The 26,633-nt window shown below is 41.7% G+C and overlaps 1 protein-coding gene across 2 annotated transcripts in view; it reads right to left on the bottom strand.

The window, feature by feature from the left end:
* Positions 1-392: 392 nt before the first annotated feature.
* GPR107 (G protein-coupled receptor 107) overlaps positions 393-26,633 on the bottom strand; it is a 41,446-nt gene continuing 15,205 nt past the window's right edge. For both annotated transcript variants that reach the window (XM_069770592.1, XM_069770593.1), the window contains exons 13-18: positions 25,722-25,852; positions 23,778-23,821; positions 15,319-15,368; positions 14,486-14,569; positions 13,536-13,660; positions 393-6,043 (exon numbers count right to left, since the gene is read on the bottom strand). In XM_069770592.1, the coding sequence (XP_069626693.1) occupies positions 5,947-6,043; positions 13,536-13,660; positions 14,486-14,569; positions 15,319-15,368; positions 23,778-23,821; positions 25,722-25,852 (531 nt within the window). In that variant the 3' untranslated portion in view covers positions 393-5,946. The remainder of the gene's footprint in view (positions 6,044-13,535; positions 13,661-14,485; positions 14,570-15,318; positions 15,369-23,777; positions 23,822-25,721; positions 25,853-26,633) is intronic.

Genomic DNA, 26,633 nt, shown 5'->3' with positions numbered 1-26,633 from the left:
ACAAGCCCTGGATGCAGCTGCCTTCCTGCCTGCCCAAGACTGCAAGGCCATGAGAAACAGGGCTATGAGAAATGCTTCCATAAACTACTGCATAAATTCAGCTTACAGAACTAAAAGAGGAGCTTGGCACATACAAGCACAACGGTAGTACCTGGAGGTCTTTCAGCTCAAGGAAAGGCACCTCAGTGAACTCCACTGCAGGTCACTGACAGGAAAGCTTCTCCCCTAGAAAAGTTTTTTCCACACAAGATTTTTGCGATTTGGCCCTGTATCCATGATGCAGATGTTAACAGCTGCAAATGGAAGTCAGGCATGAGAAAACGCAGACTTTGGAATCAACAGGTCAGCTTGGTTGCTAGCAGTTCAGAAGCAGAAAATGAGATGCATTAAACTTCTTTCTGGTCAATCTTTATTTTACATGTTTGCATCACAGCCAGGAAACCAAGTTACACAGACCGTCCTGATACGTATCTACCTGTCTTCTCTTCACTGTTTGTTGTTCTTTTAATAAAGTTTAAAAAAATACTGAAAAAAATCCATTTGTACATCTGAACATGAACTGAGGAATAGGATATTTACAGATCACCAAAACCCCTGGAACTGGACCTTGCTGTACACAGGGAAGTCTTTTTGAGTTCTTTTGGAAGCCATTTACTAAATGAATTCAAAGCTACATTGTACAAGGTGCCCTAAAGCTGCTTAATGACACAAGAGGATCTAGAATTAATTATTAATAGTTACTAAAGGGAAAGGGAAGCTATTTAGACCCATACTCTGTTTTGACAGAAGAGGTACCAGCCCAACGCTCCAGTATCCTAGCTACAAGACAAAGTGCTTCTGATAATGCGGAGGTCAGGCTCTACTTTATTACACAGAGAGAACACTGAGTGAAATCCCACAGGGAAATATTTATTAAGAATCGTCCTTTCTACAGGATTGCTGCAGTCAAAATATAAATGGGTTCTTGAGCCAGTCAACCTACAAGGAGCGACTCTTTTCTCAGCCACTTTCTTCCAGTACCGTCACTTTACATGTGAGTATCGCAGTATTTTTCTTAAATCCCGTTCCAGCCATTTGCAAGTACATATCATGCGCAGTTCTTACAGGATCATTGCTATATCCAAGCGAGATACTACAAGGGGGAAAAGACACAGCTTCCCAATATTGCTAAGTAAAAGTGATTAATAAGCCCAACACAGCATCATACCCAGCAGCTACAAGAAAAGCCAGATTAATTCAATTTACAACAACCTTCTCTTGCAAATCAACCCCAAGGAACACAAAGAAACATTGGTCAAACTGCCTCTGGGCTGCACCACCTCAGTTTTCATGAAACATTCAGGTTACTGAAGTTACACACAAGGTCACAGGTTTTACACAGTAAGTCCCCTTACGTTTCAAGTATCACTGTACCTTCCATCTGCTGCAGACCACAGCTCCATGCTCATTTTACAAAGGTGAAAAATGGGGAGATGTTTTATGATTGGAGGTCATAACACAGAATCAATAAAACATATTAACATATTTGCTTTAAAGTAACAGTCTGTCAGCTGTCATGACAGGTCAAACTGAAGGAGACAAACCAGGTAGACTGAAGGAGGAAGTATTTACTTCCCTTCAATATCTGTGCTACCACCCGATTACTTTTTTAATAACTAAGCAGCTTCAGTTCCGAGAGCTCAACAGAACATACAAATACCCAACATTTGCCCCAAAAGCAGCCAGGCAACCCTTTCTTGTCAATTTGATTGTCGCCGGCCAGACTGCGTTTCTCTTCTCTAAGGGGAGCATACTGTAAGGAAGAAAGACTAGTAAAAGAAAGACAGTAAAAATCTTCCATTGGACTTCCACCAAATGTGCACACTGGAGTGATTAGGACATGCCCTTTCATGGCCAGAAGGAATGTTACAGTGCTTAAGGATACACGGTGGATGCACACTCATGCTAGAGAGGTTCCACTTAGCTTAGAAAAATACATCTTCCACATTGCTAGCTCCAAGACAAAATACTGCAATGCAGCAAATTTTTACAACATGCTCCCAGGGTATGCCAGCGTCGAAATCCAGGAACAGGGCACTTGGCTGGAGAGAAACACGAAACAATGCACTGCACAGATCATGACATGCTGAGTTAGATGACAACATGAAAGAGCATCTTAATAGGGCAGCATGTGGCTTCTTCAACTTGAACTGCTACATTTTGAGCAAGCAGCAGCAACGTTCCAGATGACCCCATTATGTCTTGCTTTCTTTTAGTACGCCTCTTCATGAACCATCAAGGAAAACATTTTCAAGCCTGAAGAATGCAAGAGGCTGGCAGTTGCACTGCAAGGAGGTTTCCTCTGGAAGACAGCTTGCTGAACAGTTACAGCAGGAAGGAGGAGTGCATCAGTGGCATTTGCATGTCATCATCACCAAGGATTTATTGGGGCATAACCTGCATTACAACTGAAGACTGAACCAATCTCATTTTTGTCTGCAGAGGGTGCAGAGTACTCCACTGCAGCAACATATGTGAATGCATTCAAAACCATTTATTCTGAATTGCACCAGACCTGCTTTTCCAGGACTCCCATCATTATACCGCTGTGTACTCGCAGGGTGATTGTTTTAGTTGCTCACTTCAGTAAGAGGCAGAGACAGGAAAGCAAGGCTGTATCCCAAAACAATCTGTAAGCCACAAGCAGCTCTTCTATTTTCCCCTCCCTATGAAAGACAGGGTTTCCTACCAGATAAGACAGCCGTCAGCATTTGAAAAGCAAGCACTGCGATTATCCTGCCTGGTGAGCTCTAAGCTGCTGCATTTCACTAGCAATAGAGAGTCATGCACTTGCCAGTCATGCAGATGTGGGTTTGCCTTGGGAGGAAAGGGGAGGGAGTAGCTCTCCCTTTGATGCTTTGCAGTGCAGCACACAGTGCCGCGAGAGAAGCGCAACTGCAGCCATCCTCCAACATCCCAGCCACTGCCCAATCCATCATACAACCCTGCAAGACAAATTTTTCAACCTGCTCTGAGGAATTCCAACAGAGAAACTGGAAATTCACTTTGGAAATGATGCAGGAAGAACCTTCTATCACTGTTTTCTGACTTGTGCATCCACATTCATTCTCTTTACTAATGCTTAGGTCTGACTAGTTACTGTTGTACTGCTGGTTAGCATCCTGCATTAAGTGCCAGCTGAAGTTGGTTGTATAGCTGACTGCTGAAGCTCAGGCCTGAACTTGGCAAAAGCTCTTCTAAAAACAGTTTCGGAATACCATCATGGCTTTTCATGCCAAGACAAGAAGAAATCACCCATTTTTTGGCCTTTGACTAGTGAGCCAGGGACTTGGCACATAAACCTACACCGTGTGCAACTTCAGCAAAAAAAGTGTATATAAAAAAAGAAACCTGAGACTAAGGTAAAAGCGCTTGCCAAATCGGCAGCAACACTGACACTGAGGTACGGAATAGGCAGCTGTTTGGAACCAGCTCAGCATATGCTGGGATCCTGGCACAGGCCCTCGTGTTTTTGAGTGAAATGCCACACCCATCAGAATTTCACATCTCCTTCGCAAAAGGTATTAACAGGTTGTAAGACAGCATCATGTCCAGATTAACGCTGTTATTGCGCTTCCGTTCCTGACAGCAAATCCTTATCCCTTACACACTTCAGTGCCAACAGACTTCAAGTCTCCTATGGACTACTCTGAACTAAGTTTACAGCCTGAGTAGCCCTTTGGATGCAGACAGTGACATTTCCATAGGGACAGAGTAACTGTGCACAGTGAGAGGATGAGTTTCTCAGGTATAGTATTTAAGTGTATGATGAACTGGGACTGCCTAGGTTTGTTTATAATCCAATTTCTCACACCTCAGCTACTTAATATGCAGATTTCTTCATACAGAAGGTCTAAAAGGCTCATAAGTCACATAACAGCCTTTCTAGTGGTGTAGGCTCTCTGTTTCCACTAAAAGTGTATCACTTTTGCAAGACAATGACAACAGAAGTCAAACTATCGCTGCTGTGATTACTATGCAGTTACAGCTGAGGAGGAAAATATAGAAGAGGACTCTACCCAGAGAAGAGGGCTATTCTCATACTTTATCTGAAGAGAAACCAGTTCCAGGTATCAAAGCAGGTAGATTCATTTCCACCATTTCTATGATGCACAGAACTAACACCCGGGAAAAGAAGTGGCAACCGGAGAAAACAATGCTCCTCTTCAAACAGACTGCTCATTTAAGAGCTCTACAATCCCTGCTCAAGACTGAGGAAGAAGTTGCTCAAGATTCCAAAAAAAATCCCCCCCTTAGAGAATTCAAAACCCTAGTGGCTAGTAGTCCTCTAATCAATTGTGCCCCAGAGATCTAGTCCCTTCAGTCAAAAAAGCAAATTTCTAAATGAGTTTGTAAAAGATGCTAGCACATCCGAAGCTCTGTGATGATGCCTATCCCTGTCACCCTGACAGAAGCACTTTGCTCAGCAGCACCGTATGTCAATGTCTCTACATGAATATTAAGGCTTCAGTGGGTCAGTGAGTTATACTTGATTTATTTTTCTTAAAGCTTATCCTCATTGCATCTGTGAACCACTTCCGTCCTCCCCCAAATTAATAATCATTTGCTATGCCTTACTACTACAACTATGGGCACCAGCTTGCCTTCCTAACAATAGCAGAGTACTACAGATAAAACGTACATGGCATTTGTAACATGTCTCTAAAGACACCACTGCAAGTTTGCACCTAATAGTCAAGACTTCGTATTCCCCTGCATTGAGGCTCTGGTCATAATCTTTTCCTTTCCTGACAAAAAAAACATTTATGACTGGGAGCTGCAGTTGCCTGGTTTTGACAGCAATACCATTTTGACCGGTTCAGCTCATCTCAAACAGTAGTATCATTATTCCTACATGCCAGAGAGGTACAAGTAGCCATTCACAAAGGCTAAATAACTCAGGATAAAGGTGAACCAGAGATTGACGCTACAGTACATTTGCTAGACAGATTTCCACTGGAGATTCTGGTACTGTTTATACTGTGCCAGAAAGGAGTGTCTTTTGAAATACCTTGAAAATATTTTATAAAGCAGATCAAAGTGCTGTGGGTCACAGCTTGAAGTTAAATGTTTAAGAAGCATGGCAGACCCCTAAAAAGCAAGCATCAGTCTTACACCTCTTGTGTACTTCTTGTCAGGTGGGTGTTAATCAACAGCAACTCCACGAATAGTGGAGAATTTACATTAACGCTTATTGCACTATGGGCTAGTGCTTTTAATGGAGAACACTGACTTGCTTCCTGTATAGTAATACATTTTAAAACCTGTCACATTCAAGTGGATACCTGCATGAATAAGACAAGAAGATACTTAACTTTCCCACTGATGTCAGTAGTGGCAGAAGTCACCTGATCCAATACCCCATTTAGTCTCTCAAATAACTGTAGTTGTTTCTATTAATTTGTTTTGCAATGCTTTGTCCAAGCAAAAGGGAGTGTTTATAAAAAGAAAAAAGAATACTTACATCTCTTACCTTCTTTTCCCACCTTCCAACACACTTTGTAATTTCCAGTATACATGATACATAGCAAGTGTGTGTATATATATATGCGCATTATATAAAATATATACTTTACATACACACTAAAGGTCTCTCTTCACATTAGTATTACACATTCTGAAGAACACAACTGCAAACAATTCAGAATACCTAACCGATCCAGAAAGGGGAAAAAAGAATGGGCTACCCAAAATCCCTAGGAAAGCTTCACACTCCTTGCAGGTACCAAGAGATCCCATTTTCTTATGATCAGAGGAATAGTTATATTTCCGCACTGCTTTGCTCCCCCTAGACACACCCCACTCTGCAGTTTCAGTGTTGGGAAGTGCTAGTTGCTCCCTTTCCACTGAGAGTAATATTAATAAATTAAAAAAGTTTCTCTGAAAGTGCTGCCTTAGTCCAGTCCATCATGCCATGCTTTCCCACTCGCCCTGTGGCTCTGCTGAACCGTTCACCACTTTCTTGACCTTCTTCATGCCTTCCATTACTCCAGAAGTTGTCACCCTGGAAGAAAAGGGAGAAACATCAGAGAACAGAACTTGAACTGTACTGTCTGTTTCACCAATAGCCCACGCTCGTCTTCCTGCACATATCAAGTAACACTTCTCAAGTGCCTCTTTACCAAGACCTAGCAGTCTTGATGTTCGGTCTCTCCTATTGCTACCATGTTGCAGGCCAGGTATCATCTTGGACACAACACTGTGGGCATTGGGAGCAAGGCCACTGTCCTTGAAAGCCTCAAGGCCCTCCTCATCTATTATTAAACTAAAACAGCAAATAGTATTTGCTTGTACTTGAAAGAAGATAGCAGGGTGGTTAAACAGTTAAACCAGGTATTTATCTGCTAAAGTTTGAGCAGCTTGCTTCAAAAACATTCTGCTATACAGGTGAACACCCTTAATTCTGTGCATTAAAGACCTTCTTCTGCATTTGCAATGCTATTAACCTATTAAATGCTATTTAACCTATTAAAACAGAAACAACATATTATACAAATGCACACGCAGTGGACAGTGCCCCAAATGAACCTTATTAGCTTAAGGCACACCAACTCCTGTTAATAGCAAAATTACTCAATGAACAGCAACAAAACAGAAGAGAGAGGTCATCCTTTTTATACCATCCAAGTCTGGATTTGTCATGGCAATCTGACCATTGAACTATAAAGCCTCATAATACCATTCAAACATTAGGCAGACTGAACTGTTTATCCAGCCAGAACAGCACCGCTCCTCTCAGGACTATCTTGGCTATTCAAAAAGCTCTTCAGCCCAGTAGCTTTCCCTCTTGCTACACAAAACAGGCTATTCGCATGCACAAGACATTTGCTTTATTTGCACAATACTATTCTCATTCCACGCAGGTATTTTTTCCCCACAAATGTGCTACAAAGGTTATTTTGGATGCTGAAAGTAAGGGTGCCAATAGCTCAATGCATTCACAAGGGATGCCTGGAAGCATACATAAAACTGTCCTGTTCAAAGATGCCGCTGTCAGCCTTTGTGTGCCTTCACCTGCTGTTTACCACGTAAGAATACTTTATTTGATCAGACTAGCTAACAACATTTTCATAGTGTCACCCAAGAGGAGAAGTAATCTTCAGATACATTCTTCTGATAGTGCCCTTAGTTCTACATTAGAGATCAGCTTCTGTTCATGTACTGTAAAAATAATTTACTCAAACTGGTGTGTTCAGTGACTCTCTAGCAGTGGCAGTACTGGGATTGTCAGCAGTTCAGACACTTCAGAGTGGGCCTGGAAGAGTTTGTGTTTAGGGCAATAGGGAAAGGGTTAGAAGAGTACAGGTCAAATAGCAACTTTATTCCCTACTGAAATTTTAAAAAAAGGGGGGGGAGGGGAAGAAGTAGGCAGGTTACTTAAAGGAGAAAGATGGAATTAGTAAACAGTAAACATTTGCCTGGAAGAGATCACGTCAGGCTTATCAGCACAAAGAACATGTAGATCTCATAAGTTCTCCCTGTTGACAAGTTTTTCCCACAGTCCCATACGAAAAAATCAGGGGAAACATGAGCTAGACAAAACCAAAGTAGATGCATAACTAATTGGAAAAGCATGCATTGAGATGTACTTAATGGTTTCCTGTCAAAAATGAAAGAACATCAAGTGTGGTTCCAGAGAAGTCTGTCCTGGGTTCACTTCTACTCAGTATTTTCAGTAATTGCCTGGGTAATGGAACAGAGAACTTGCTTATTAAATCTGCAGAAGACACTAAGAGCTACATATTTGAGAACAGGACTAGAATGAAGAAAGATTCTGGCAAATTGAAGTAATGGTCTGAAAAATATGGGACAATGCAGCAAGACAGCTACAAAGTTTACTCTTCAGAAGTAATAAACTTCATCATTACAGAGTAAGGGGCTAAGTATCAATTCTTCAGGGAGGAGCCAAAGATTACAATGGACTACAACCCAAAAATGAGCAACTAACATAGCAATAGCAGACATACTGGGATATATAAATAGGTGTTTTACACATGCATGACACCAAAGTAGTCCTAACACTTGACTCACAGCTAGTAAGATCCCACCTGGCACACAGCCTAGATTTTAGCACTGCACTCTAATACAATTACAAACCCACTGCACACCAAGATGATGACAAAAGTGATGAGAGGTTATGGCTAAGAGAGAACTATCCACTTCCCACATTCACAGAGGGACAGAAAAAACAGCTACATGCTGAAATTGCAGCCAGGTCAAGTCATGTCATTTGTTACCAGAGAGGCCATTTACTGTCCCCTCCCTGCAACAATAGCAAAGAACTGGGAGAGATTTCAGGGAGGATTCCTCAACAGTGAAAGTTAAAGACTACCTGATGAGCACTGTTCTTGTCTCATGACAAGTATATAGCATAGCTCGAGTCCTCGTTTTCTCAGATTGTTTGTGTACAATGGGCAATTCCTCTCCCTCTCAAAATCAGTTCAGCCAACACATTTTACTGCCCAGTAAAACAAGGGTATTAGCACTAAGACTAAGCACACTGCAATTCTCATTCTAGTCCTCTGAGCAGTCTCAGGACTTCAGTTCTGACCCGCCATACTGCAAGTAAACGTTCCTCACCTGCAGTTCGCTGAACTGCATTTTTAGCCCACAAACTAGCAGTAGTTAAAATGCAACAAATCCTTCTCACTAAACTATCTTTCTCCAGAGACAATTTTTGTGGCTGTCAGAGGGATACCTGTCACAAACGTGGCACAAAAAAGAGTTCCCTGAACACTCCATTGCACAGTGCTACCTGCTGCAGAAATTTCATAGTTGTTTTTGTTGGTTTTTTTCTCCCCTCTACATTGTATCCAAGGTATCAATGAATGACTAAACATTCAGAAGCATCTTCAGCCCTCCACAGTGGTGGATCTCAGCTGTCTTTTCTTCTGGTTTTTGTTTGTTTGTTTCATAGTCCAACAAGAAACACTGCAATACCAGCAGCAGCCAGCCTTTACAAGCCATTGCAAACAGGAGTGGAAACTGACCAGCCATTGAGCAAAAAAGCTGATCTCTGCACAGGAAAGATGTGTTAGGTGAAGAAAATCACTTCTAATGGAGAGCATCATGAATCACTCTGCCATGAAGCACAACCTGAGAGAAAGCAGAGAAAACCAACCAACCAGGACTTCAAGTCTCAGCACAAAATAGGTTGCCTCATGATACAGTGAGAAGCTCCAGATCCCAAGGCATAAGGAAAGGTAGGTCAGTGTTACCACAACAGTTCACTATGTTGAGGCTGTTTTGGGTGTTAAGGCAAAACAAAGTTAGTCTTCACACGCTCAGTAAGATGGATTTACTGAATTGAGAACAAAACCATTAATGGCTTTTCCTGCAATTCCTCCTCCAATGGAAATATCTTAACCCCACATGCATGCGTGAACACCATTCTCAACCAAGATCCGTAGAAGAGCACTTTGGTACCTAACACTTAAAGCAAACTTACTGAGCTAATGAAATAACATACTGCAAGGGGGAAAAAAAAAAAAACCAACCAAAACACCAAAACCCAAACTGCTTCCTTTGCCCTTTCTCACCCCCACCTCATCTACTGTACTGTTTATATTTTTGTGTCCATGCCCCAGAAATGGCATTAGGACTGGAAGCCTGACAACTCCTTCTGCCAAGTGTGGCTGCACCTTTTCAAACAGAGTACTTTAATCTAACAAACTGTCAGCGACAAGCCCACATACTGACAGAACGGGCTCAGGAGGCTGCCCAGCACAGAATACACAGAAAGCCACTTTGCTGATGATGAATGGCTATTGACCCTGCTTGAAAAAGAACAGACTGGTCCTTACTTCACGTTTAGTCATACTCTCCTCTCCACCAGGACAACTTCTGTTGAGCCTAGTGTAACTGAAGAGAAAGTCCTATAACATTTGTGGATGCTTTCTCCCAAGAGAGAGATGTGTTAGTTGAAAAGACTTACCTTTGCTGTTCTTGACTTCAGAATTTTCAGAGGGAGGATTTGTGCCTTATGTTGTTTCTGTCACAGACACCTAGTCTTTGCATTTTTCTTGAAACTTTGCAGATTTCCACACTGTCCTTGATATTTACATTTACTGCCAGACTGAGCTTTGTATAGTTTGCACTGCATGAAAACAGCCATAAGCTAGAGAGCTGCACTTAAAATGTCCTATTTTTGCTGGAAGACAAGCAAGCCTGGAAAACAGGCTTGATGACCTCATGGCTCTTCCCTCCATTGGCTCATAGAAATGTTGAGTCTAAAGAAACTGAATGCTTCTGCAGCAAATGCTTTAAAGAGTGATTTTAACAAAAACCCTCTGGGAGACGAAAACAACCATAAAACCTGGCAATAAGACATGGCAGAACACCATGAAGTTTGAAGTTTGCAGGCTTTTAACTTCTGCCATAGCCTCTGAAGACAAGTTGGTATTTATCACATGAAAGACAAAACACACTCATGCAGTGGTTAGTCAGGATGCTGTCAGGCACTTAGTCACTTGCTCAAATAAGCCTTGCTATTTTTCCCCCACAGAAACAACATTTAATATTTATAAAAGCAAAAATAGGACCAGCAAGACCAAGTCAACAAGAAATTTAATACACTTTCATTGCAGTGCTTCACCTGTCACAGAATGTGTGTACACCATGCTTTTCAAATACATGCAAACTTAACCTCCCTGATGCAGCTGGGTAAGGGAGAACAAGACACTTACAGATTATACACTGCCAAGTGCCCAAACGGAGTAAAACTTCTGGTGAATCAGATGAGAAAAATTTAAGCAAGGCTAAGGGGAACAACCCACGAGGCACAACAATGGAAACTCCCAAGGCAAAGAGCAAAATACCTTACTAGGAAAAGGCTCACAAGGAATTCTGATACTTGAGTTTCTAGTAATGTCTACTTCACTATGGCAAGATGTAAATCCCTTAATTAGTTCATTAAACTTTCTCCAGCCTATTTCTGGCAAATTCTCCTAAATGTAGCAGCTTCTCCAATTTATTGACATCACTAAATATTAAAGGTGCCATATTATTAGTCCTAAAAAAATACCAAGTACAAATTCATTAAGGATGTAATGCAAAGTTGAAATTCACTCTAACAGGCAAAAAGGAAAAAGCTCATTTCTGTACAATCACAAATCCTGCCATATCTTCCAGTTCAGGCAGCACCTTCCTGATGCAGATGTCTATTTACCAGCTTCCAAACTGAAACCAGTTTCTTACATTTAAATCTTTAAGTGATAGTGATTTTAAGGTCACTACCCACTAGTTGGAGTCCACTTGCAACAATGACAGATTTTATGGACCCAAAGCAAAAATGCTAAGCAATCAGAAAAAAGATCTTTGTTACTAGAGATATTTCTGACAAATTGAACTCCTTGCATGACATTTCAGACTGGATTCTACCTCAAACCTCCTTGTAGCAATTTCCCAATAATGTCCATTTCTTTCTGGGCTAACTATGAGGGCAAACAAATTCTGACTTTCTTTGCCCCTGCGATAAAAATTGGAGTGTTAATTTGTTTCACCCAAGAACAGGTAAAGGAGATTTGCCAAACTGGAAAAAACTCTTAGGAACAGGCTTCTGAGCCTGTACATGAATTGCAATTATGCATGAAATGTCTAACTACTACAGAGATTAGGTTAGCTCTACACCTATTAAGGCAACAGAGTCTGTGGCAATTATAGCTGTATTCAACACTTCCAGCATGCTGAATTTCTTAGGGCAGCTTCTATTATAGATTCAGAAATGCAACTCATTTTTTAAGTCCTCAGAAAACCATTGCAAAGAAAATGACAGGGACTTAGGCTGGGCCCTTGTACTGGGTTTGCATGGCGAGGTTTTGGCAGTGAGGGAGCTACAGCGGTGGCTTCTGTGAGAAGCTGCCAGAAGCTTCCCCTATGTCTGATAGAGCCAATGCCAGCCAGCTCCAAGACAGACCTGCCACTGGCCAAGGCCGAGCCCATCAGCAATGGCTGGTAGCACCTCTGTAATTACGTATTTAAGAAGGGGGAAAAAAACTTGAGCAATTGGAGCCGGAAGAGAGGAGTAAAAACATGTGAGAGAAACAACTATACAGACACCAAAGTCAGTGAAGAAGGAGAGAGAGGAGGTGCTCCAGGCATTGGTGAGGCAGGCTGTCCCCCTGCAGCCCATAGAGGCCCACGGTGGACCAGATCTCCACCTGCAGCACACAGAGGACCCCACACTGGAGCAGGTGGGTGCCGGAAGGAGACTGTGACCCTGTGGGAAGCCCACGCTGGACCAGGCTCCTGGCAAAACCTGTGGACCCATGGAGACAGGAGCCCACACTGGAGCAGGTTTGCTGGCAGGACTTGTGACCCCGTGGGGGACCCACGCTGGAGCAGTGTGCTCCTGAAGGACTGCACGCCATAGAAAGGACCCACGCTGGAGCAGTTCATGAAGAACTACAGCCCGTGGGAAGGGCTCATGTTGGAGAAGTTCATGGAGAACCATCTCCTGTGGGAAAGACCCCACGCTGGAGCAGGGGAAGAGTGAGGAGTCCTGCCCCTGAAGAGGCAGGAGCGGCAGAGATAACATGTGATGAACTGACCGTAACCACCATTCCCCATCCCCCTGTGCCACTGCGGTGGGGTAGGTAGAGAATTTGAAAGTGAAGCTGTGCCTGGGAATAAGGGAGGGGTGGGGGGAAGGTGTTTTAAGATTTGGTTTTATTTCTCATTACCCTGCTCTGGTTTGATTAGTAATAAATTAAGTTAATTTTCCCCAAGTCGAGTCTGTTTTGCCCATGACACTAACTGGTGAATGATCTCTCCCTGTCCTTATCTTGACCCATGAGCCTTTCTTTATATTTTCTCTCCACTGTCCAGCTGGGGAGGGGGAGTGATAAAACAGCTTTGGTGGGCACCTTGCATCTAGCCAGGGTCAACCCAACACAGCCATACTTTATAATTTCTCCAGACTAACTCACGTCCTATTTCATTTGTGGTGCCTCATGGTTTAGCAGCAAGGAGTAGAACAGGGAAGAGTATTGGTAAAAATCCATCTCCTCAGCTCAGTGTTACTTAAGATAAATTTCTGCAAAGCTACAGGCTGAATGTCAAGGTAGAAGGGACCTTACACCATTCTCATTTATATTCTGTAGATTGGTAGCTCATTTTTGTTGTTGGTTTCGTTGTTTGGGGTTTTTTTTAAATATGAAGCATTAATGACAATCTGTAAGGCTTGTGGGTGTTCAGCAACATATATTAAACACAAAAGCTTTTTTACTCGATATTTTTATGGGCATCTTTTTGCCCCATGAAAAGCTTTACCAGCTTACTCCACACTGTTGCAATATCCAGCTCGGAGGCTCCTATGCATATCACAAATCTCTTAGTTTAACACACACCAAATAGGCACCTCATCTTTAAATATGTGGGTAGATCCTAATCTTTTTCAAGGAAGGGTTTAGAGAGATTTAAGTAAGCTGTTTTTAAACATCACTTTTCACAAGTCAAGTGAAGAGGTTAAAAAAAAAAAGGGGGGGGGGGGTTCTTACACAGCTTCCATCTCCAAGTCATCCTCATCATCTTGAGAAAGCTGTAGATAAGGGTTGTCTGATGCTGGACGGAACTTGTACCCAGTGAGGACAAAGAACACAAGTGTGGCCATTTCATCCAGCAGCTGCAAGTAAAAACACAAGATTGAAGTTCAGTCCTGTAATCCTTCATGGTCATGAAACATTTCTGCTCATTCATAAGGTTCAAGGTTTAATGGCCAAGAAGCCTGTGCCATAGCAGAAATAACAAAGCAATTCCTGTCCTGTTATCATTAATCCCAGGCTAAAGGCTGTCAAGCCCTTTGTTCTTTCAGCTTTCCCTGTCACTTTAAATAGTTACAGTTCTAGCCATCACTCCAGTGCTTTTAAATAACTACGGCAAGACTTGGCTTTTAAATGAAGAGGGGGGGGCAGGGTGGAATCATCCCTACGTTGTTTGGTATTTTCAACAGTTAATGTATTCCAAAGACTCCCTGCACAGTTACTTGGATTATATGTTAAGAAACCAAGTATTTAAAAGTCACTAGGCAAATAAAGCCTGTAGACGGAAGAGCAAAATCCTATTTCACTGGCTCCCTGGGGCCTCAATTACACAGGGCAAACCTGACCAATTTTTTTCTCCTTTGTATGTTCTTGATTAATTTCCTTCAGACATTTTTAAATTGAAAGACTAAAAAATCAATAATGCAATTACTTTCAGACATCTCATGTATAATCCAGCAGCCGTGCTGGACAAACATAAAACTAAAAATATATTCCTGCCGCCCCAGGCACACCAGTGATAAAAATCAGGAGGAGACAGGGTGCAGCACTGTGCTTTGAGATGTTCTACTACAACATGAGGAACAATTTATGGATGTGTTTCTTTTTGGTGCAGTTATATTTAAAGAATAATAGGAAAAAGAAAATAATATCAAGGAATGGATGTATTTTCCTTTGCTGGCAAATACCTGGTACAGCCATTTCCACTGGAATGGAACAGCAATCTTTATGAGAATTGCAATGATCCGTGTGAAGTAAATGTAACACACAATCTGGGAAGGAAAAGGAGAAAGCATGATGAGAACAATAGCACCATCCTTACAGAACCTCTTTTTCCAGAGAAATAGCTCAAGCAATTCACAGACAACTCACTACATCAGACTAGCCTTATTATGCTCCTCGATAAACATGGAAGATATAGGCTGAGGGCTCTACTGCCTGTTGAACATCCAAACGACTCAAGCTATTGCTAACATATTTAAGTTACAGCAGGAAACGCTTTAAGTATTAGGATTTTGTAGAACTTGAAGAATCACGATTGTAATTTATTATTCTTACCACTTTTAAGAGTCTGAAATGAGGCTGTTGGAAATCATTAAGAAGCCTATGCTCTCCTGGGAGGTATGCTCATGGCTCCCACTGACTTAATCAGAAACTGCACACATGCATCTCAAGGCACCATTTGGTCCCAAGCTTAATTTTTAGCAAGCTTACTGTACGTTATTCAAGCCCATCAATACAACTGGCAGCTCAAGCTGTCTCCAGAGGAAATCAGTAAATGTTACAAATAGCTGGAACCAATTTAAAGATAGACAGAAGGATGCAACCACTAGGAAAAAAAGGGAAGTTGCTTTGAGGATTGTTACCCAGTTGACAAAGATGCCAAAGCACAGCACTGCCACAGAACTAAGAACATCTCCACCACATCCATCAGCTATAGTAGCTTCCAACAAGTAATCCATCAAAAGGCTTGAATTGCTTCTAAGTGCTCTGTATGCATGCATACAGGTGTTTTACTTACCATAACATAGTAATGTCTGAAAAGCTTCAGCTTTGCTAGGTTAATGGCAGCTATCAAGAGAACACAAAAGTCCATCAGAAAACTGTTAAAATGACAGAGTTTCTTTTGATGCTTACCTTCAAGGTAAGTAAGTGGTCAAAACCAGGACTCAGGTAATCCCAGACTAGAAGGGTTTGTCCCACACCCCACTGGGCACTCTGAGGAGTGCCAGTCTGGCTTATCTACATACTGGACCACTCTTAAGTTGTGGCGAATTCCCTCTTAAAAAGGCAACTCAATGAGATCACTTTTACACCAGCTTTTATATGCACACACTCTGCAATATAGAACCTTCCTCTAATGCTTATCTGTATAAAGTCAACTACATACTGTCACCTCAATCCTGCCAGAAGGGCCACGTGCCACCTGACAATGCCTCCTAGAAAATTCCTATCTTTTCTAGAGTACTTCCTGACCTGCTCTGTGCCTTCAGCTTACCTGAGTGACTTTGAGGTAATCACAGCTCTGGGAATGACCGCATCTTGTTGAACAGCAGCAGAAGTATTATAACATATAAGTAGCATGCTCTAGCATTCATGGCTCAGTCATAACTTAAGTGAAATGGGAAGTCATACTAAATAGTTCTCATCGCAAATGCATGTGTTTCAGTCACAAACCGTGTAAGCTAAGGCCCCAGGCTAACCTGCGCTTACTGGACAAATCACATCAGCTCTTGAGGAATAGAGCAGATATTCATGCGAATGAGCAGAGGTCAACAACAGATGGAACAGCTGTCAACTCTGGTTTGAGAGTCAGGTTTTATAGGTGCAGCAGGATTACAAATACAGACTCTTGGTGCTTTTGTGACAACAGGAGAGGCAAAGAGTCCAAGATAATGTTGACAGCATACAGAGATGCAATTTAGAGCCACTGAACACAAGATGCCAGTTAGAAAAGTAGAGCCACATATATACTGGTATTCCCAAGCTCTCTCCTTACAATTTTTTTATCAGATGCACAAGTGCAACACATTGTGCTTAAGTTCACCTGCACTCCCTCACAAAAATCATCCACTGCAAAAAGCAGATTAATAAAAGGTTGTATGTATTTGCACATAAGATTTCCTAGGTTCACAACAGTGCAAAATACAGTATTATAAATCAGGAAGAGGAGGAGTCACAGCTACCAAAAAAATGTTTAATTTCCTGTGACAAAAATGACGAAGCTCTTCTTATGGAAAGATAAATGTCAAATACACCACTCAAACTGGTCTAGGTTCCCACTACATAAGCTACAGTGAAGACAGACAACATTCTGTTATAAATCTACTCTGTATAACCTAGAGATCAAGAGTCACTTCCCAAAACTTACCTTTAGCGTTCCAGGAGACCCACTGAAAGGTATGGACACCTTGAGACAGATACAAACCCTCCTCCAGCAGACATATTATGACAACAGCACCCAACTTACACAAGGCATAAACCAACTGACAGGTAGATAAAACTAAGCTAAGAGTAGTTTTGATTTAGTGCCTGCCAGTGGCTTCTACACAGTTTCAAACTGTATGTTTAACTTTTGACAGAGTACAGGGTACGTCAGTAAGAGAAAGCAGAGCCAGAGCTCAAGAGGAAAAAAGGAAACCTTATTTGTGAAGGAACACCAAGTTTGTTTCCATGCAGCTAAAGCCTGTACTGTGCAACACTCATCTGAACACCAGGCAGATTGGGTTGGCTTTGGGCAAGACTGTGCTCATGGGGGCAATCTTACAGCACAGTATGTCAGAGGAACACTAGCTCTCGGTTTTGGGAGGATGCTCCCTTCTGGACTGCAGTATGAAACACTGAACATAGAATAGTATCTACTTTGCAATACACAGTTCTGCGCTCCAGAAAGCAATGCCCCAGCTCTAGACTTGCATCTATAGAATATCGGCAGTGAAACACAGAGCACTTCACTGGGCAACAGATGGCAAGACTTGGAACTGTTAGAACAAGAATCTAACTAAATCCTTGGTAGCTAAATCAGCCCTGAGACCTTGGCTTACCTACCCCTCCCTCATTTCTGTCCCTCGCAAAAGCTGGTTTCCCCACATTTAAACAGCAAAAACTTAGGGATTTTCACAGGTCTAGTGCACTACCAGATAACCTAATATTAAAAGCTTTTCATAATACAGTTGAAGAAAGATTAAAGCACATAAATATACAGGACAAGCTCATTAAATTGTGAAGCAGGGAAGCAATATTGTCTTATTTAAAGGGGAGCTACATTAAGTGTGACCATGAAGATCATGTGATTTACCACATACCGGTTTATACACAGAAGGATCTATTTTGAACTCAACGCATTCATCTTTAAGAACTGCCACCAACTGGTGCAATGACAGGCCATGAGAATTACCAGGCTTTGTAGCTAAAGGAACACCAACTCAACAGCTGTGATTCAAACTGCCAGGCCATCAGTGCTTTACAGTCAACAACTGAGTGAGCTGGGGAGTCATTTCTGTTGGATTCATGCAGTGCATGGGAGGAAAGGATAGTTAAGCCAGATATCTGGCTGCCAAATGAAGTGTCACAATGCCACCTCTTCCAACTGACAGAGCACAGTTCAAGATGTCTCCTCGTCGTCATGATAATCAATACCAAACAGTCATAGGTTAGTACATCCAGATATCTAGAATGGCTAAGAATGGAAAAGAAGGGTGAGGGGAGGAAAAAATATAACCACTACCAAGTAGAAAGACTGAAGAGCCACCTCTGGAAGCTAGCTTGCTTATTTATCACAACTAGGTGCTCTCCTCTAGCTGCCTCAACTTCAGGAATATTTCTCTCCACTATCAGATACTAAAGTCAGTATTAATGCACGTCTACAAAATTCTGCCAGTTTTTTTTTAAGCAGCTCAAAGTTCCAGCACACACTGTTCTGCAGAAAGTCTAAAAATCATCATTGCTTGGCATCAGCAGCCTGGAAATTGCTTTTTCACAGGCTGAATGCACTCTAAGCAGTAACACTTGAGTCTCGCTACACTGGACACTTAAGACTTCAATTCACCTTAGGCTGGCAGTCCAGACACTGACAGCAACACTTGCAAGGAGAGAGGCTAGGCCAGCAGCTGTCACTTACAACTTGAATCACTTGCAGCCTCAACCTGTAAAGCTGTGATAACACAGCAGCAATCACAGCATGCAGTAAAGGTTGGGTAAATTTATGTTTCAGGTATGATAACCATTCTTCAAGGAACAGGACTTAACTGCAGAGAAGGAGAAAAAAAAATAGATACTTTCTACCAAAGGTTTTACAAATTAATTCATACTTGTGTTCCATCTCTTTCACAGAGTAATTAAAAAGATAAAAGCTATCCTCCAAGAAAGGTTTATAACATCTATAACTTGCTTCCCTCAGTTTCCCCTCTCTATCACCATTTACTTCAACAGCTTGTGCCTGCAATAGCCTGATCTACATCAATCAAAACATAGCATACCACAGTAGTCTGATAATCAGTCTCTTTTTCAGATTGCCCCCTGTGCCAATTTCAAATGCTGAGACACCCTGTAAGATGGTGAAAAACAAAGTCAGACCATCCACTAAAGCCTTGCACACCATCAGACAATTAATAAATCTGACCTTTTTAGAATATGTATGTAATAACAATAAGAGGACTGCAGCTGAGGGCATAAGGAGCTGAAGTCCGGAGAATACAGTACACAAGGGCAAACCGTAATGCATCTTGAGTGAACATGCTGAAGTACAGCTAAGATGATTTCTACAATGCTTCACATGCTATACTAACTCTGGTGCATTTGAGATGCAATCTGTGCCATTACCAAATAGTAAATGAAAGTTTTCTGTTCTCCCCAAGAATGAAGGCACACATGCAGATCTAGACCTCAAAAAGCAACTCCAGCAGTAACTCTGAGAAGTATGGCTCTATAATCTCTACAGAACTCTATTTAAAAGCATTCCTATACTAGAATGAAGTTGTCAAGCAAACAGATGCAGTAACTCTCAGTGTCATGCCTGAGGAAATGGCACAGCCTAGTTAATCTTGAATATTCTGAAACACTTTAGCCATTTGACACAAAAGTTCCCCACCAGAGTCAGAAAAAAGTCCGAAGTACAGGATAAGCAATATATCTCCAACACATAATTGCTACATCAACCCTAGACAGCTATCTAGGGTGCCTGGAAGTGGTACACTAGAACATAATAGGCCTATTTCATTTCTCAACATTTCCCAACTCTCCAGTGCTATCCATTGAGGTCTCGACACTTAAATCACTAATCTTTATCTCAAGGTTTCAGATGCCCATGTACTGCCTAGAGCATGTTTACCCCTGCACTACCCTCTCCTCCTCACTAGAGAGCTGCAGAGGTGTTTTACCATAGGTCTCCATGGAGTCATTGCCTCCAGCGTCTGCTGAGCTCAGCTAAACGGAGAGTGTTCTGCACCACGCAGGACCAGGCTCTTTGTTCACAGCATTTTCATGGTACAGAAGCAGGAAGACACTGAAGACAGCAAATGGTTTTTCCTGACATGGTGGCGAGCATGAAAGCATTAATCATCATTTGCCCACTGCACAGCACACAGGGAATGTTGCCTGGGAGCTACACACTGCAATGTATTTCCCCTAATTCTGCTGCCAACTATGACATGCTGCAGTGCTTCAGGAAAATAACTAAGCATTCGTGATCAGACTGCACTGAGTTTCACGTCTCTCATCACACACATAAAAACTGCAGTGGTGTTTCCAGCCCTCCATTTCTCCCTCAAACAACAGATGACATGATACATAAGAGTGGGTTATAAGACTCAAAGAGGTCGAGCAACCAAGAACTTTGAGTTTCAAACAAAAATAAGCAAGTTTACTACAATGTACTCCCTCTCTTCCTTTTCTTACGATGCAGTAGTTGAGCAGCTTTCCAGCCCAAACAATTCTAGCTCAGTTTGCTGGCTGATTTCCTTAAATCCGCAGATATTTGTAATGCAAATCTAGAAACGGACAGAGAGCACTGGCTCCCATCTGAAAGAAGATACAGCGACAGACCAAAGAGCTGCAGCTAGGCACTTGCTTAAGTCTGAAGGTGGCAATTTTAAAAGGGGAAGAAAAAAGCTTCTAAAAATGGGATGTTTACGCCCACTGCTGTGCAAGATAAGAAGCCTGTTTAGGTCAGATATTTTGCTTTAGAGTTAAAGATCACCTTCAAGGGAAAGAAAGCAAACAATGAGGGAGCTCAAACTCAGCTGCATCACTGTGCCATGTCTACTCTTTACTAGCAATCCACAGCATCTGTGCATGTAAGGTCTCCCTGGATAATTATGGCTTTAGACCCATTCCTCTAGCCTTCCCACTTTAGAAAAATAATCTTTTTTTAAAAAAAAAAAAAAAGCAAGTTTAAAAGACCATTACCTAGTGACTCCAAATCATTGCTACTTTCCATAAGCCTTTTTAATAATTGCACATTGCTAATACAGATGCCTATGGCAAACACAGCTGTTATAGATTAAAACACTAGTAGTCCAACCAGCCTCCTTCTTAATTTCTAGTCTAGTCACGCTGCAGTCGTAGCTGCACTTGACCCAAGGGAGTGCTATCTAATAAACAGGTTGCGAAGTAGCTGGAAGAGGACAAGACGGACAGACAGTCAGGAAATACCACCAGGATACTGAGCCATGAAGTCCCAGAGTTGTTAGCTCTAATAGACACAAGGAAGCAAAAATAATTTACCTTTGGTCTTTCTCACCAGCAAGAAGGTCACCAGAAGACAGCACCAGGAAAAACAGCTATTGAATTTATAGTATATAATTTCCCAAGACACCCTACAAGTTAATGAAGTCTGTGTGAGAGAACAGGGAAAGCAGCCTTTGAGGTAATACTAGACAATAAATCCTAGCAAGCAATAGGCAGTCCAACTAGAACTGTCTGCACAAGATTCAGTCAGCTCTAACCACAGGACAGGCAGCACAGCAGTTAAACTGCATATGAAAGATCTGGTAGTTCTCACCACTTCAGGAGAAAACTATGTTCATTTGCAGGAAAAAAAAAATGCTGGTTATTTTAGAGTTAGTGGTCCTATTTTTCTTGTGAGAGGCTAAGACACTGTGCAGCACCTCTGCAGAACAGGGCCTCTGAGGGAAGCCTACAGAGTTAAGAGCATGTGGTTCTAGACAAGACTATTCATTTATAAGCCTAACAGGAATGATTTTACCTTATTACAGTGCAACCATATCACTTTTGGTTTTCTCAACCAGGCACACTAGCAGCATGACATCATTAGGTAACATTCTGCTTCTGGCATCACGTTGCCATTCTCTTGCTCCCCATGGGCTTCTATCAACAGCCTCTAAATACTCTAACCATGCTGTACTTCACAAGTGAGTCCCAGCACTGTGCCTGTCCTGGCCACAATCTGGTGCTTACATTTTCCCTGAAATTTTTTTCCTTAGCTTCTTTTATTATTAGCATAGCATAACACAGTTGCTAAGTCCCTCTCAACACACAATTATTGAACTTGCAGGATCTGCACAACCAGATGGCAACGTCAGCAGGTAAAGCATGGTAACAGCAGGAGGTGATCCACAAGCAGCGTTCATGATAAAGAGCACCATTATCCGTGGAGAACACCACAAAACAGAGGACTAAGAACAGTCCTTAGGGGCTACTGTGCATAGCACTGACTAGCTATAAAGATACAACCAGTTATTCTCAGATCAGTGTTTTCTTTTACCTCCATTATATAGTACAATGCATCCTTCAGAAGTGCTTGGTTTTACTCAGATCTAGATTCTACCCATTACGATGAACAGTGGACAGGTCCAGTCTCTATGCTGAACATCCTTGACGTTGGCCACCTCACTTTTCTCCTTCACCCAGTACGTTCTGAAGTTAAGCAAACTCCATAGCACCATCTTGTGATAAGAACCATCAAGTGCAAGGTAGGCACGGGGTGATCACCTGAGGCCACACAGAGCTAGAGGTTTTGTGTCTCCGTTCCTTGCACTTGCTGCGGAGTGCTCAGCGTCAGAATAGTCAGACTCCATTGCCACCCAGCAGTTCTGCCTTAGTTACAGGAAAGCTGACCTCTATTGCAGTCACACGCAGTGGCTTCAGCTAAGAAGCAGGCCTTACATATGTGAAGTCCTCAGTTCAGAAGGCAGGGACTGCTTCAAGGAACATCTACATTTAAGCAGACTTTTTAACAGTAAGAGCATAAATACTCCAGAACATACGCTCAGTGGACAAGGTAAAATAAGTTCACCAGTGAATGTCACTGAACACATGTGAACAACACTTATGAGAAAGCCACCAATAACGTCCATGTTACATTATCAACACTAACCTCTTTTACATTGGCTTCTATTAAAAAAATCAATATTTTTCCCCTTTTAGGTTGGGGGTGGTGGGGTGTGTATAGTTGTTTATTTTTTTTTTTAACAGCTTGGAATCTCAAAAAAAATGCTGGGCTCATCTTCAGTATTGTTTCAATTTAACAGATGGCAAGAAAAGGCCTAATCTGTGGTCTGCACAGAGCTGAGTTCAGTACCCAGCCTTACACTTCACCTACTAGACTACAGAAGCAATCTGCACTGAAATGCAAGTGTCTCAGGGGAAGCCAAGGGAATGGCTGGAATTAAGTATCCAGACTGAGGAGGCTATGTCCAGAAAGGAGAGACAAGAGTTAAAGGATAAGACTGGGTTGAAAGGATGTTACCAACAAAAGACCTTCTACAAATAAAGCTTTCAAGAAGAGTAAGACATCAAATGACAGAATACTGAAATGGCTGCTGGCTTCCAAGGAAGCCAGTGCTATACTCCACAGCTTGCATTTACAGCCAACTGAGGAACTAATTCAGAAGAATTGAACAGATATGGCAGGAAAAGCACACGCTACAGAAGCCATATTTGGGTTGGATTTCCATCTATCATCTCATTTTCACTGCTACAATAAACATAACTTGACTTTACACAAGCAGTCCTTTAAGCTGCTGTACAAACATGGGCAAGTCAAGAACTGTGTTACATTGAATGCCAATTCATGTTTTGTTTCGTAATGAGGTTTCTTCTCTATTCTGGCAGGAACAGATTTCTGCAGAAATTGAAATAAGGGGGTCTATTTTGACTAATAGTCAGCAATTCTGGAATTCATTTCTAGTTCTGCTTCTGAAGACTCGAGTCTGAGAAAAGACTGTAAATCTGTCAAGACAATTTGCTCTAGATGTCATGTCCAGCTCAAGCACAGAGCTGTGCAAGTACCAGAGAACGAGTTCCACATATGAGTTCTGATATTCAAAGCAATACATGAAAAAGATAATCTTCCAGAAGTTATTCCCAGGAACCCACCAAGGAAAAGCAGCAGTGTGACAATAACATAGTGTAGCTTTATAGTTTTAGTTTACATACTTTAAATCAGCATCATGCGTTTGAAATTCTGGCATTATCTTATGGCATGTAGCATAAAACAGAAAAAAATTACAGATTACTTGCCTTTCCCATCTGTTGCTGAAGCCTCCTGCAAATGTCTTATTGACCTGAATAAAAATAATAATAATAAAAAAGTAGATTAGCTATAATTTTTGCACTCTCTTTTCACTGCAGCCCTCTAGAACTCTGACAAGTTTTGTTAGCTCTTTATGGCTGGGCTGTGTTCGTAATTAACTGCGCTTAGCGTGCTTGGCACTGCATATATTTTACCATCTCCCCGGTTTCAGGCAGTTAGTTCGAGTATCTGTATCTCCTTGTGATTAAGCAAGCCGATTGCTAAAGCCTACTCAGCCTACAGAAAGGTTTGTGGGAAGGAGGGAGCAGTGAGAAACTGAGGCATTTTCCAGCATAATGCTTTCCACTTGTACAATTAAGCTGAGCTGCTATTCAGAGTACTGCCAAGCATTTGGCATCTTACTGCTCTTTTAAGCTCTTTTCATTTAAATAGTTGATTACAGCTTACATGTCTACATAGGCAACTTATGTAACAGAAGCTACCCTGCAGGAATGTAAATTCAAGGGCCAAGTCTTAGTCACCTTGCTCACGTGAGTTATTCCACCAGCTGCAGTGACACTACCCAGACGAAAAAGGGGCAGGAGTTTATGCCCTGGGCTTCACTGCCAGTTTATGTTGGTACCATGACAATGCAGGAACACTGGCTGCACACTGTAAACAGTTACAGGGCAGTTCACCCAAATGCATTTGTTCTTCAGATACAGTTCCTTTATGGAAAGCAAGTTTTCTACCAGCATATCACTAGGTAGGACATATGGATTCTAGCATTAGGTAGTAAGAGCTGCAACTGTAAAAGTCACCTTTATCATACAAAACCAGAGACTCTCTACAATTAATATTCCTGCAGTTTTATTTACCATACCCAAATGTTCTCAACCTCAGAAGAGCTGCAGCATTTTGACAGGAGTAGGGGAAGGGACAAGTGGGTAGTGGAAATTTCTTGGAAGACATTTCCCAGCCTTGGCAGAAGGCCACTAAGACTGTGTAGGGTTTTGCCCTTACACAGAGGACAATTGGGAAGGTAAGGACAACTGAAACCTACCCTCACAAGCCAAGCTGAAGCTTAGTCCCATCTACTGAGCAACACGTATGTGTGTCTTTACACACACAGGTGTGCACGCACTTACAAAATGGTTCTCTGAAACTGAAAGAGTTACACACTCTAGAGTGATGACACTTTTACTAGACAGACGTTTATATTCACTCTGCATTTCAAAAAAAATACTGGAGAAAAATAAGAATATTCTGTTGTTTACTAACTAAGGAGCCAGAAGCTCCTTCATATCCTTTTAAATCCAGCTGTTTATCCAATTAAGACTAAAATGAATTTAGAAGATCAATGTTCTAACTGGCAAGAAGCAACAATAGTGTTTATCTGAATTATCTGTGTTTTGGTTGAGTTTTACATAACCAACATTATTCCTCGCCAAGTAGAGTGGAAGGAAGGGCAGGGAAATGCTCCCTGTGGGATTATTTCTTCTAAGCAGTCAAGTAAAAATACAGCGACTTTGCTTGAAGGCAGGACTGATCTTAGACAGCACTACTGTTTTAGAATTTAGCAGCCTAGTTTCCAACCTAAGTCAGTAAAGCAAAACCTTGTTTCTCAATGTAAGAGAATCAGCACTTCAGCAAAATTCCAAGTTTCAAAAGCACCTATAGCCTGCACTATGCTGGTCACACTTAAATCGCCACCCACCTTACCTTACCCCCACTTTAACATCCCCAAAACAAGTATCTTCCACAACACAAGATTGAAGTGTTAAGACTGATAACAGTTTAAAAAAAAGTTAACATAACACTTGACTCCAAAGGACTGACATTTCTTTGCTTTGGCAGTATCCTTAGCTCTAACCAGCAGTCAATACCCATTAGTCCAGAAGGAGCTCAAGTCATCAGGGCTCAGAAGCCACACAACACATACAGTGACTCACCATACCACAGGAAATAGGATGGCTCCACAACACAGCAAGTCTACCAGGAAGAGGATTTCTTTCCACAGTCCATACTCAGTTGTCCCCTCTTCTGTTGACTCTATGATAATGTATGCCACGTTTGCCAGTACCTACAGGACAAAACATGCTTAAAGGTTTCAGAAGCTTTCCAAGGAGATACTAGATGTGGGCTGCCAGTTCAGCAAAAGCAGTCCCACAGTTGCAGAAAGAGCCCATTCAGTAACATCAACAATTCTGCAGCTCCATGTCAAGGAAGCCACACGTTCAGCAGCATCTTCACAGGATTTACAGAAATAAAACTTACTGGAACTTATTTCTGCTGACATTCAGAAAGTAGTCCTTTTTGTTACATACTATGCTGAATCTACTGTATCAGTAGAGATAAAACGAGCAAGATCTATTTATTAAAAATACAGAAACAGGACTCTCTGTACACACATATAGCAAACAGTTTAAACACATTATTCTAAATTAAGCCAATAATTCAAACTGGTCATTGACCATGTTTTGTTCTCCATATCCAAGCTCTAGAAGAGCCTCAAACACTAATTATATACTTCTGGTTTTGCAGCTGGGTAAGGGATTCCATCTTGAAAGGCTGTTCTATCTACAACAAAAAGAAGTGCTGCCCTCCTATTTACTTCAGTTCCTGGAGAGGACACAAGCACTGATCACTCTGAACACACTGGGAAAGTTTCCCTCAGACCCAACAGACCTACAAGTCTCAGTTTTCTCCTTTTTTTTCTTAAGCCCATTCAGCAAGCATTTCAGAAATGACAACTTAAATTTAATTTCTCTGCTTAATAGTTTAGTACTGTTTTGCAGCCCAAGTTTTGCCCAAGCATGAATACACCTACCTTATAGCTAGTTGTTAATTTGCTGACACTATTT

The sequence above is a fragment of the Haliaeetus albicilla genome, chromosome 26 (assembly GCF_947461875.1).
Source record: "Haliaeetus albicilla chromosome 26, bHalAlb1.1, whole genome shotgun sequence".
Taxonomy (NCBI): domain Eukaryota; kingdom Metazoa; phylum Chordata; class Aves; order Accipitriformes; family Accipitridae; genus Haliaeetus; species Haliaeetus albicilla.
The sequence above is the reverse complement of the archived record's forward strand: the minus strand, read 5'-3'. Positions and strand labels throughout refer to the sequence as shown.